The sequence below is a fragment of the Aythya fuligula genome, chromosome 2, assembly GCF_009819795.1.
Source record: "Aythya fuligula isolate bAytFul2 chromosome 2, bAytFul2.pri, whole genome shotgun sequence".
Lineage (NCBI taxonomy): Eukaryota > Metazoa > Chordata > Aves > Anseriformes > Anatidae > Aythya > Aythya fuligula.
In genome coordinates, this window is record NC_045560.1 from 5,214,011 (window position 1) to 5,226,078 (window position 12,068).

General features: G+C 39.0%; 1 protein-coding gene across 2 annotated transcripts in view; it reads left to right on the forward strand.

Moving 5' to 3' along the window:
* CTDSPL (CTD small phosphatase like) overlaps positions 1-12,068 on the forward strand; it is a 73,184-nt gene that overhangs the window by 52,661 nt on the left and 8,455 nt on the right. For both annotated transcript variants that reach the window (XM_032180887.1, XM_032180888.1), the window contains 2 exons: positions 4,258-4,359; positions 9,291-9,347. In XM_032180887.1, the coding sequence (XP_032036778.1) occupies positions 4,258-4,359; positions 9,291-9,347 (159 nt within the window). The remainder of the gene's footprint in view (positions 1-4,257; positions 4,360-9,290; positions 9,348-12,068) is intronic.

Here is a 12,068-nt window from a genome sequence, read left to right on the forward strand (position 1 = left end):
TATCTTTGAATCCAAAAATTGAATCCATCATTTGCTGTATTAGTTGCACTTAATTTAAAAACAAAAAACTTTATATAACTTACAAAACTTTATGTGAAAAACATAAAACTTAGGTATGAATTTTCACTTGGTTATTGATAGAGATAAGAGCTGATCAGGAAACAATCCAGTTCGTTAGAAAACAGAAACTGTGCAACTTTGGTGTGTTTTTTTTTTAAAGGTGAACTTTATTCTGTTTATTATGAAACTGTTTCCAGATAAGGCATAAATTAAACAGCAGTGTAACTGATTTTTATTTTTTTTAAAAACTGCAAAACTGTTATTTTTAAGGGTGACATAAACACAAAACTAGGAAAAAATACCAGCTGACACATGAGCAGAATAGTAATTCGAGGGGTTTTGTGGAAGACTCAACTTCAGAATGTGTTGGCTGTAGCTCAGGATGCCTGTGCTTTCCTGGGCTTTTCTCTGCTTTGTTTGGAAAAGAGTACAGTAGAGATATCAAAGTAAACCCATAGCAACTTCACACATTTTCATTCTTTTGAATGAAGATTTCATTCTTTTCATTTCTTCTGAATGAAAATGTAGATGGAAACACAAAGCAATAGAGGTGTATTTGCTTAAAAAAAAAGATGGAAGTATCCTTTTATTTTTTTTCCTTTATTTAAAAGTGCAGTATGAAGGAACAGCACTGAAAACAGTCTCCAGAATCCCTGCAAAAGTTAATTCTTAGCATTGGGATATCTCATTTTCACTTTTCCTTAACTACATTTTGATAATTTTTTTTTATTTTATTTTTTTTTTTTTTTAGCTTTTTCTAGAAGTTTGTGAACTGCTTGCTTCACAACAGTAGCTGGCTTCTCCAGGCACTGAGGATTTAATGGGGAGCTCTTACCCTCGATTAGTGTTCTGTGCCTACCTGCTGGGAGAAGCTGTTAGCTGCAGAGTACAACAAAAGAGAACTGAAGGGAACCTAAACAGCAAATTAATGTTCTGCACGTACACTAGACAACATTTTCAGTACAAAGAGAAAGGGCTTCTAAATTCTGGTATTTGTTTTTATGGGAAATGTGGGCCTGCAGAGAAGAAAGGTTATGATTGCTTTGTAGAGTAAATTTTTGAGAGGTTTCTGTTCACCAACTCCTTCAATCTCAGCCAGAAGTCCTGTTTTCCTGCTCCCCTCCATTTTTTTCTTTTCCTTTAGCCAATAATATATGATTTACATGGGACTAAAACAGTGCAGCAGTCATTTCACTGCAAGGTCGGTTAAGCTGATCAGCCGTGAGACCTGGTCCCAAACACTGACAAGTTTAAAAGCTTTAACTTGTATACAATTCAGTTTTTGTTGGGATTGAAGACCAAGCTAGGACTTAGAGTACCGAGATACCACAGAGTATTTTTCTACTGAATTCTGTGGCAGTCTGTAGTATCTCTTCACCATTAGCTACAATGATAATCTGGAAATTACAACTTTCCTCAGATGTGTCTCCATCAGTGAGGGGACTGAGTAATGCCATTTTCTGCATAAAAGCTTTGCTACTCTGGAAGATGTGGAAATTTTTTTAGATCAGAAGGTTTGAATGGCAAACAAATGGATTGATATTCTACATACAAGGCCTGTAAGCCTTAAAATTACATCTTTGCTCCAGAGTCACCAGACGTTTTGTGGTCTCACAACTTGTGGGCCTTGCAGCTTCAGAACATTTTCCAGGTAGATCATCATGTTGAAAATCAGTCTTTAAAGGTGAAGGCAGAAGAGATGCAGGATTTGAAATGGAAAGTGTATTTCTTCTGTCTTCAAATGCACAAGCAGTTGGGCACGTGTCTGAAAACGGGATGAGGCAGAATTCAAAGCAACCTGCTCTGGTGGGAGACCTTCCCCAGGACAAACCTGGAGGAGTAGGCCTCTTAGATGGAGTTAGGTCAATATTTGCACGTTGTCCCCTAAGGTAATAGTGAAAAAAGGAAGAAAATCTGACAATAACCAGCATGCCTGTGCAGCTACCTCAAGTAAGCTTGGTCCTCTCCTGGTTTTTGCCCTTGAGGTGGCTGAGGAAGAGGGGACTCCGTGCAGGCAAGGAGATCAGGGCCTCTCACCAAAGCCTTTGTAGCCCTAGGTGTTTGTTCATCCTTTCTCTGATGGCGGCTGTATTAGATTCCAGATACAGAACAAGGATAACTGTGACCTGACAGTGCTCGCATTTTTCCATATACCTATTTTTACATGAAAGAAAATCAATTTCCATATATTCTCCATATATATATATAATGCAGATTAACTTCACTTAAAAATTCACACTAAAGAGTAGCAGTCCTAAAAGTACAGAAATTAATCGAGCAATTTTTATTTTATTTTATTTTAACAAAAAAAAGGTTTTTGGGGAATGTCCCTGCCTCTTTCACTTCAAAGACAGTCAAGAAACATGTATCAAAGCATGGATTCTGAAGAAGATTGTCTTTAAGTGGATGTAATTTTCTTCTGATAAGCTTTTAGTCTATTTAGATTGTGAGCCTGGATGCTTCTTACGATGAAAAATGTAGGTGGAATGCCTTCAAGGTTTTGATGTAGGAGTGAAAAACCTGAATTCTTTAGAACTGGTCCTGGTCTACTGTGCTAGCATGCTGCCGAGCAAGCAAGCCAAGCTGGAGCTCAAGCAGTTGTGGAAGTAATGTATACGTGGGACTCTATATCCTAGAAAGGGTGTTGTGTAAATTTTGGTCCCATTAGATCACTGTGATGGATGCACACTTTACAGGCATTAAGCAGCAGCAGTTTTTTCTTAAAGGTCACTGTTAGATGTGTGCTCAGAGGAAATGTATTAAGACAAGTGGCTCTTGTAAGCAAGGCAGCCTCTGTTTTCTTAGCTCCAGAAAGTGATGTTAATTTTAAGGAGCTAAATCAGTTTCAGTGAGCCCCTCGCTAAATTGCCCAGTAACTTACGCTTTATTTAGCTAAGGACTCCTCTGTCTCAGTCCAGAGTCTCATTCATTAGCTACTTCATTTAAACAAGACCTTGCTAGGCATTGCTGGCCAGTATCTATCAATTTGAGACCACATCCAAAATAAATCAGTGATTAAGGGAGAATATGTGCTTGCTGCTGCGATGCGCTCAGTGGGTATCTTACTCATCTGTTGTCACACTGCTCTCTGCCAAGTGGTGACCTCAGGTCTCCGAAAGCACCTCGACAAAAGGCTATTGTATCCAGAAGGAACAAAGGACAGGGTGGATGCATCCTTACCAGAGCAACATCATCTGAATAGAACAGATAGAGAGATGGCAAGAGAATGAAGTTAGAGTTCTATGTCCCATTTTTTTATATTCTTAATTGATTTAATTTCCTCTTGGTCTCGAGCTTCTCCCTATTGATGCTTTTCTATAAAACCAGTCCTTTTCCTTCATCAAAAAAGACCTCTTTAAGCCAGCAGTGGTTCAGCTCCAAATGGAAGGGCTCTCTCCATGTCTGTTCTTTCATGAGCTAATCAGTGCAGAATCCTAAAATAATGCAAGTCAGCTGCAGATTGGGATGTTCAATTGGGGGTTGAACGATAGAAGACTATGTGACTGCACTGATTTCAGGGGGGAAAAAAAAAAGTCAATTCTTCCTTTATGTAATTTGTACCATTTTTTATAAGGGCAGCATACTGCAGAAGAGCCTGGGTTTAAGAGAGCTTTCGTTACTGCAGGCTTAATACCTTGATTCTGAATGCTATCCAAGGTCTTGGTCAGCACCCTCGTAAGTGGTAAAAATTAGAGTGGAGATGTGTTCTGGAAGGTAAAATCAGTGGTGCTGTCTTCCTTCGGGATGGCTTCTCTACTTCAGTGTTTTTCATGGCTATCAGAATTTGTGTAAAATGTCCATCGATGTGACGTGGCCAGAAATAGCACTGATGCAGCAGGATGATAACAACAGCAACTAAAACTGAGGCATTGGAAAGAGGGCCACTGGGAGATGTCGTTGTATCAGATGTCCAGTTTTTCACTGTTGTTTTCAATTAGTGATGGTGTTTTACCATTTTCATCTCGAGTGTTTTGGAAAACATTCTAAATGTTTTAGAAAACAGAAAAAATCGGTATCTGCATTGCATGAGCCGTTGATTTCCATATGTGTCCTTGCAGCAAGCCCAGAAATACGTACAACTTTGAATCATGTATTTCAGTTCCCAGTGAGTGACTACTGGAAGAGTAATGTTGGCAGAACAGTGCCCCTTCAATAGAGGTTTTACATTTTTTTGTTGTCTCCCTCTTTTTTTTTTAGCCACCAGCTAAATACCTCCTGCCAGAACTGACAGCATCAGACTATGGGAAGAAGTGTGTGGTCATTGATTTAGATGAAACTTTAGTGCACAGTTCATTTAAGGTGAGTACATTCGAAAGCGATCTCTTGCACCTTGCCTCTGCCAGGGAAGTTCTGTAGGAGCTGTTAAGCCTCTTAGCACATGAACTGGTCTTGCAGGCTCTCCCAGGACGCCTGGTAGTTCTCATTGTTCCTTTTACAATTATTCATCCTAATCTAGTTTTAAGGGGGGTACCACAGACACTGCTATTTTTTGATCCTGAGACTGAAGCAAAGCTCTGAATGGTCACTAGCTTTGTAGCTTTAGACCGTAACTATCCCAACAAGGAACAGCATCGAACAGGTACAGAACTTGTTGCTCTGACAATACATTTTCATTTTTGATGTTTAAACGATGCAATAGTTAGTCACGGAGCATGGAAGGTGTAGAAATTCAGCTCTATGCTGGGTAGATAGAGCTTAAACCAGTAGGTTGTGGGCACCAGTGACTGCTGTGCTTCCATTACTGAAGAAGATTGCATCGTGGATCGTGGGGTAGGCAAATGGCAGGCTGCTGTTCTGGTCATAGTAACTGGGTTTAAGTATTCAGCTTTCACAGCAGGAAAGCAAATAGCATTTAGCTGTTGCTGATGACTCAGTCAGCTTGTGAAGCAACTTGTATAACCCTTCACAATTCAGCATGGGGTGGAAGTAGTGGTATTTTTCTATTGTTTAAGTAGGTCTAAAGTTAGAATCAGAGAATTCAGTACTACCCAAATAATAACCTAAATTGGCTCAGAGTACTGGTAGTATTTCTGATTATTAAATGTCAGACATTATAAAAGGAATAGGTCTATACTTTGATACTGGAGAATTTTTAAGAATCAATAGTATTTTTCCTTACTAGCAGCAAGCTAGAGTCAGCATAAAGTCAGTCTTGTAGTTCTGGTTGCACTCCATTTTTCACTGCTAGCAAAAATTCAGCATTTTAATCCTGCAGTATTTAGTTGCCAGCATTTAAATATGCAAACCGTAATTCATGTTGTGGTTAAAATTTGGCAACGCTCTGCCTTTGTTGACTTAAAGAAGACCTTATATGGAGATACTAGAACAAATATTGCTGTGCCTCCAACTGAAACTCAAATTTTTCTCTTTCTTTATTGTGCCTAATGGTATATGCCGATTTGTGGTGGTGTACAGGGGCCTCTCAGCATCAGTGCCAGCTCCCTGTCTGCTGTACCCAGACTGAAGTCGTACTTCAAAATTTTGCAGGGAGATTATCATCACATCTGGATAGGGAAGGGAGGGACCATGCCTTCCTAATTAAGTGAGAGTCAAAAATAGGAAGGGAAAGCTCAATGTAAAAGTCTAAATTTACATAATACTAAGTCTAATACTTCATTATTTTTATCTGGAATGTAAAACTAGGAATCTGCTTTCTGTATGCTGTGGATAACTGCTGTGATTTTCTGGCTCTTGAAAGAAAACGAGCTTATTAACCACCATTTAGGTGGTTAATAATTTTTTAACCATTTTAAAGAAATACATGTTTAATGGTTGACATATTGTAAATCCTTTCTTGTAGGACTGAGGTTTGCCTTTATTGCAGAGTGCTTGCTCAGTGGGCTCGTTTTCAAATTTAATCATCCCATTTATTCGTGTTTTGATATTTAATGGGTATTTAGAAGATGTTAAATAGATATTTAAGAAAAAAATCAAAAGGTTATTCTGCTTGAACACTGTTCAGTGTTTTCTGTGGGAAAAGAAAACTGCTTTTTTTCTGTGAGGTAAATAACATTAGGCAAACATTAGAATTTCTGTAGCGTTAGAGTCTTAGGGCCATCGTCACGTTATCTTAACGTGAAGCACCGTGATGGGGGTATTTAAGAGAAAAGTAAATGTTGTAGAAAACAGCTGGAAGTTGTTCAGTGTCTGGCACTCTGTCCAGTGTGCTTCTGTGGTGCTGTTTGGATTTTGTTTCATAAGGATACCGAAATGAGGCCACTGTGGTCATCAAAAATCTGATGGATTTCCAGAAGACCAGGGCTTTTGACACCTATATGCACGCTGCTCTGCCTGAATAATTGTGCAGTTTCTTGTAGATGTTTTTCACTAAAACGTGTCTGCTTTACCCAGGCAGGTCCCTACTTAAAAGCTGTAAGAGCATACATAAATTTGTGATTTTCAATACAAAAGGCTTTATTTAAAACACATGTTTTAGAATTCATAATTCTGTTATGAAATAGGCTTCGTATTTCAAATGCAGATAATTGTTTTTTTGTGTTTTTTTTAACACAACCAGAGATGCAGGGTATTTAAAGTACTCCTTTATGAAAGCAGCAACATCTGAAGGAGGGTAATTCTCATCTTTTTATGCCCCTGCATATTTGAAGCTTTAAGAGATATTAGTCTTTTATGTTAAATGCATATTAAAGGAATAAAGTTTGGGGTGCTTTGGCAGGAGTAAAAAAGGAATAGATAGACATTACAGTTATCATTCCCATCATAAAACAATAATAGAAGCAAAAATCGTAAATTACTAAATCAAGAAGATGTAAACATTGTCTTGCATAAAATGAATTAAACCACATGCAAGTCTGGAATGTAGTTGTATTCAAAACTGGCTGTGAAACGTTTCTGTAGAACATGTTTAAAACTCTGAAGCTTCTCATTAAACGAAGACAGTTTTAACTGAAGCAAAGAGTTTTAAATGAAAATGCATTGTCTTCTTTCGCGGTCTGTCTGTGCAGTTCCCACTTGGGACGTGTACGTGCTTCGTGTGGGCCACCCCAGAAGCCCTTAACCAGCAAACTGTTGCAGGCTTTGCTGTCTTCCCATCATGGTGAGGCACGGAACCCCAGTCCACACTCAGTTCCTTGTCACTTTTGCCAACAACACAGCTATGTAGTACCTCAAATATAAGTGGGGGAAGCAAATACATTGCTAAGAGTACTTTGGTTAGCGTTACAAAGTCTTGAGGGTGAGGCCTGTTTGTTGTTAAAAACTGAGTTGTCTAAACAAGATACGCTTTTCTCTGACACCTGGTTGGTAGCTGCTGGTCCCTTTGGTAAGGAGGGTCAGTTCCAGCCTTGTTTTTATCGGTGGGCTTCAAAACCTTTGCAGCTTGCAGTGACCTACTCGTTCTCTGCCAGTACAGGGATTTATCTTGCTTCAGGGAGTCATGCATATAGAAATTATGCAAGTGCCTGCAAGTCTCTTCAAAGTATGCACAGAGCTGGCAACCACTTGAAAACTTTGGTGGCTGGGTCTTATTGGAAGTTCATTTGGGTTTCTTTTAAGGTGAAGCTTCAGAACATTTTTATGTACCTGTTCTCTTGCTGTTAGAGGTACTGCAGAGGAATATAGTGTCTTTTCTGGCTGAGAGACTCCGTGCAGGTAACAGTTGGAGCTTCTCTTCTGTTTTTCAGAGGCAGAAAAGGTGGGTGTATCTCAATATTTGCTTGGTGGAAGCTAAAGAACAGTGTAGATTGTATCTACAGGTATTTGCGGAACTCTTTAGCCCTTGCTTGTGCAGCAGGTATCAGAAGGATTGAGTTGTCCAGCACTGGAGGTTTGGTTGCTGATAGTTGTTTATTGGCAGGACCATATTCAGGGCAGACCGGCTTCCACGGTACTGCTTACTGAGGGCGGGTCTTGCTCTTGGTGTAAGTTATTCCAGTTATTTTGCTGACCTCACAGGAAAGTTGTTCGACAGTGGAATTAAAATCTCCTTTTGAAAGGGCATCAAAGGGCTGTTTGCAGCTTAATGCTGCAGGATTCCCTTTCCTTCCATTTTTCTTTGAGCATCTGTTAAGGCTCACCAATGTGTGAGTTTGCTTCTCAGTCATCTTAGCTTGTCTGCTTCTCTGCTTTCTTGGCACCCTTCAGTGCCCTAAATGGCAGTTCTTTAGTGCCATGCTCCTGTGGTTCTTCAGATGGATCTTTTTGTCGATCCAGACCACCAGGTGGGAAAGTCTGATAGAGCTGCATGAAGGTGTTCTCCAGCATAAGCTTAGCAGTGCCATGATTCCCAGCCAGAGTACTCCTGGCATTCGTTTTAGGCTGTTACCTGTGAAGCATACTGTGTGGTACTCAGTCCTATCAAAATGTGCTTGGTTTTCGGCTGTATCCAAGCTGTGGGTCGTGGAGTTGGTACAGACTTCAGCCAGGCGTGTTTACATCATATTTTTATCCCAGACATAATGCATGAGCCACACCAAAGGTTTCTGCCCAAGTTTGTCCATTTAAACTAACAAATGTTAACTGTGTGCCCCCCAGTTACCACCGCTGCCTAGCCAGGATTAGACTATGTACTCAAACTGTCTACAAGGACATTTTTCTGCCTGTTTTTCTGTTATTTTTTCACACTAAGTCTTAAGAAATGAGTTGCATCCAACAAGCTAGAAAAATGGTTTCTAGGACTTGGCTAGGGTGTGCCTGCTCTTCCTTTAGGATTAAAATGCTGTTTTGCATGATTAATTGGGTTAGTATAGCATGTTTTTCAGGTATCGTGTCTTGAGAATCATTTACCTAAATGACTTAAGTCTTTCCTTTCTGTAGCTCCTGATTCAAATATATCATTTAGGTTCCACTTTTACAGCTGCCTTTATTTTAAATTAATTACTAGTTGATGACCCAGAGTAGAATATGTGGAATTTCAAATGACAGAATTTCTTTGTGATCATCCACACAGACTTGATGAAAGAGTTACTCAAATAGATATTTATCCTGGTACACATGCTCAGAAGTAGAGAGGATTACTCGAGCAGTGAACTTTATTGCATTGTATGAAGCTGAAAAATATGAGGGAGGATGGGAACGTGGTATCTGGTGAAGACAGTTGCCTACAAGTTTTGTCTTCTGTGTGCAAAGGACACAGACATGGAGTGGGTCTGTGCAGTCAGTAATGCTTATGAACTCCAGAATTAAGTGCGCTTTTATGTTATGCCTCTGAAATTTTCCCTGGAATGATTTCATTTTTGAAGTTGAATGATTTTTCTTGTCATCTCTTCTAGCCAATTAGCAATGCTGATTTCATCGTTCCTGTTGAGATTGATGGAACTATACATCAGGTAAGCCCTGTTGTTCATTTAACATTGCTTTGGTAGCAAAACTGTCCTCTCTGTCGCAGAGTGTTACCTCTCTCCCTTTGCTATTTTACACCGAATGACTTGGTTTTTTTTTTGCAAAACACAAAAGCTGTGCTCTGGAGTGTATCATCTAGGCAAGCATTCCTGTTTGATCAGGTATGTAGTTCTTACCAGAGTAGAAATCTCATGAGTTTCCATTTTCACTTTTCCTCTTCTCTAGAGTATCTCTTTCAAGACTTCAATACTTAACTCCTGGTCAATTAATTGTAAAACATTTTCAAATGGGAAATGATCTCATGATGGGTTTTCAAACATTGCTAGGCCCAGAAGAAATTACTCTGAATACTGCATTCCCTCCACAGGGAAATGGACAGAAGTAGGTCTGAATGTCTGTTACTAGTCCAAATAGCCAATGCTTTGTGAGTGTGTAAAGGAGAGTGGACGTTTCTTCATTTTTTGTGGCAATTTCTGTCTCCTTCGTGTAAGTAATTTAGGTTCCTCTGATTAGGACTCCTTATAAACTTAAGTATCTTTAAAATGTCCAGGCAAAATTGCAGTAAGACTGGATTTTATTTCTTGTTTCTCAAGAACTTTACTTTATACTCTGTGAAATGGTTTTCAGTGAATGCAAAATGCCTGTAATTTGAAAATCAGTCCCTTTCGTGTACCTTAGTTTGGTGTCTTTATTCGGTTGAAATAAATTTACAGTACGGTAAATTTTCCTCTGCAGCTAGACATTGAAGTTCATGCTGGAGACAGGTCACACCAGTTGCTGTGAAGTTGAGCCTTTCTGATACCTGAAGGTTTCAAATTGCTTGAAACAGCTTTTGTTGCTTGTGTTGTAGGTTTAAGTTGCAAATCTTCCCTGGATGCGATTCAATGGAGATTTTAAATACTTTGATTTCTGAAATGTTGTCTTTTATATGGATTATTTTTTACTCAGACAAATACGTCAGTATTTTTGCTTGGAACAATTGACAGATCATAAAGTTAATTCATAATTTTGTTTGATTTCCTGTTATGAAAACCATCCATGTAACTGTCAGTCTTAAAATGATTACTGAATATCAGTCAGTAGTGATAGTTGCTTTGTACTGTGCCTCTTTTATGTAGCAAAAAATCAATATTTAAGGTACTTTAACCTATAATCTTCGCCAGAGCTGAATGTTTAAAATGTGTATGTGATGATCTGGGAGGTTTGTGTTGCAGTAGTGTTTATCCTCATTTGATTAGGGCTTTAAATGTGTTTGGTGCTGTAACACACATTTTTGCTCTTAAAGCTTTCTGGAATGGTTTTGAAAGGGAATAAAACAGATTGCCTAACAATTTTGAGTTACTTAAGACTGCAGTCGCCTAACTTGTCAATATTAGACATTTATGTTTCAAAACAAAACCACAAAAGACTGGGCTTTTTGGTTAGTTTTTCTGTTTGTAATTTAAATATTCAGCTGTGGGGTACAGTGAGGAACACATCAAGGGGAGTGGGTTTGTGCATACCCTAAACATGACAAGGACAGAGGACGGAGCAGGTCAAATGAAGTCAATCTCAGATGAGCCTTGCTTGAGACTTTCTGCATAATTTTCAGGAAATTGCTTAATCCCTGTGTGCTGCAGATTCAAAATCTCTAAAACAGGTAAAACATCTCAGTCAAATCTGGGTGGTTAGAGTGAAGTTAATTGTAAGGAATTTGTGATCCTTGAAGTAAAGTTAATTTACACAATATGCAGAGCAGGCAAAGTCTTGGATTCCCCTGTTTGTAATCACCTCTGAAGGCAAAGTAATGTGTTGCTATCTTGCCATCTTTTTTTTTTTTTTTTTTTTTAAGTGTAATAATCTGAAGGGCAAAAGCAGACATTCTGGCTTAGTCTGATGTTTATTAACACAGGCTGTAGAGTTTTTAACAACTCATTCCCACTTCAAGCCTGTAATCTTTTCATTCACTTAGAGCATAAACAAAAACCAATATCAACAACTTTTATTATCTGTCAGAATCTGCCTATTTAATGCTTGTCCGTTTTCATAATGAGTTTATGTACTCAAAGATTAGAGAAATACTTAAATATTTGAAATGCCCTGGGATGGGTGAAATGCAAAACTGAACCATCAGCAGCACGTCCCTGACTGGACCGGTAGCATAGGGTACTGGTATACTTGAACCCTGCTTTACACAGAACCTCATGGAAGACAAATGGAGAGCAATGCTTCAGAAGTGCCCATTTGGAAAGGAAGTGGGTTTTCTTCAGATTTCCTATACCAAAAATACAAGCTACTTTTTACCTTGTGAACTCGTGTTTGCCTCCTGTGTATTGCTGTGCACTCGCGAGGTATTTGAGGCTGCCTTATCTAATGAGATTTGTTCATGGTGTTACATTGTTGTTGTTGTTTTGCAGCAGAGGTGTTGAAAAAAGGCTGCCCTTAATTTGGGGAGTTATTCTCCCTTATGTTCTTTATAATCCAAAGGTGAGAGAGGCTCTTGCTCTTCTACAAAAAGGACTGTTGGATCATCATCTTAAAGGGTGTTTGGGCAAACCAGCTTTCTTCAATTAAAAAATAGCTTTTCTGAACACCCCTTGGCCCTCTCCCATCCTTCTATCTCTAGACAAATTTGCATCATCTGTTAGAAGGGATTTGCTGTTTTATTTTGGGAGGAAATAACTTGTGTGGCACCTCTCCTTCCTTCTGTAAAGGTGTTTAGATGCCTG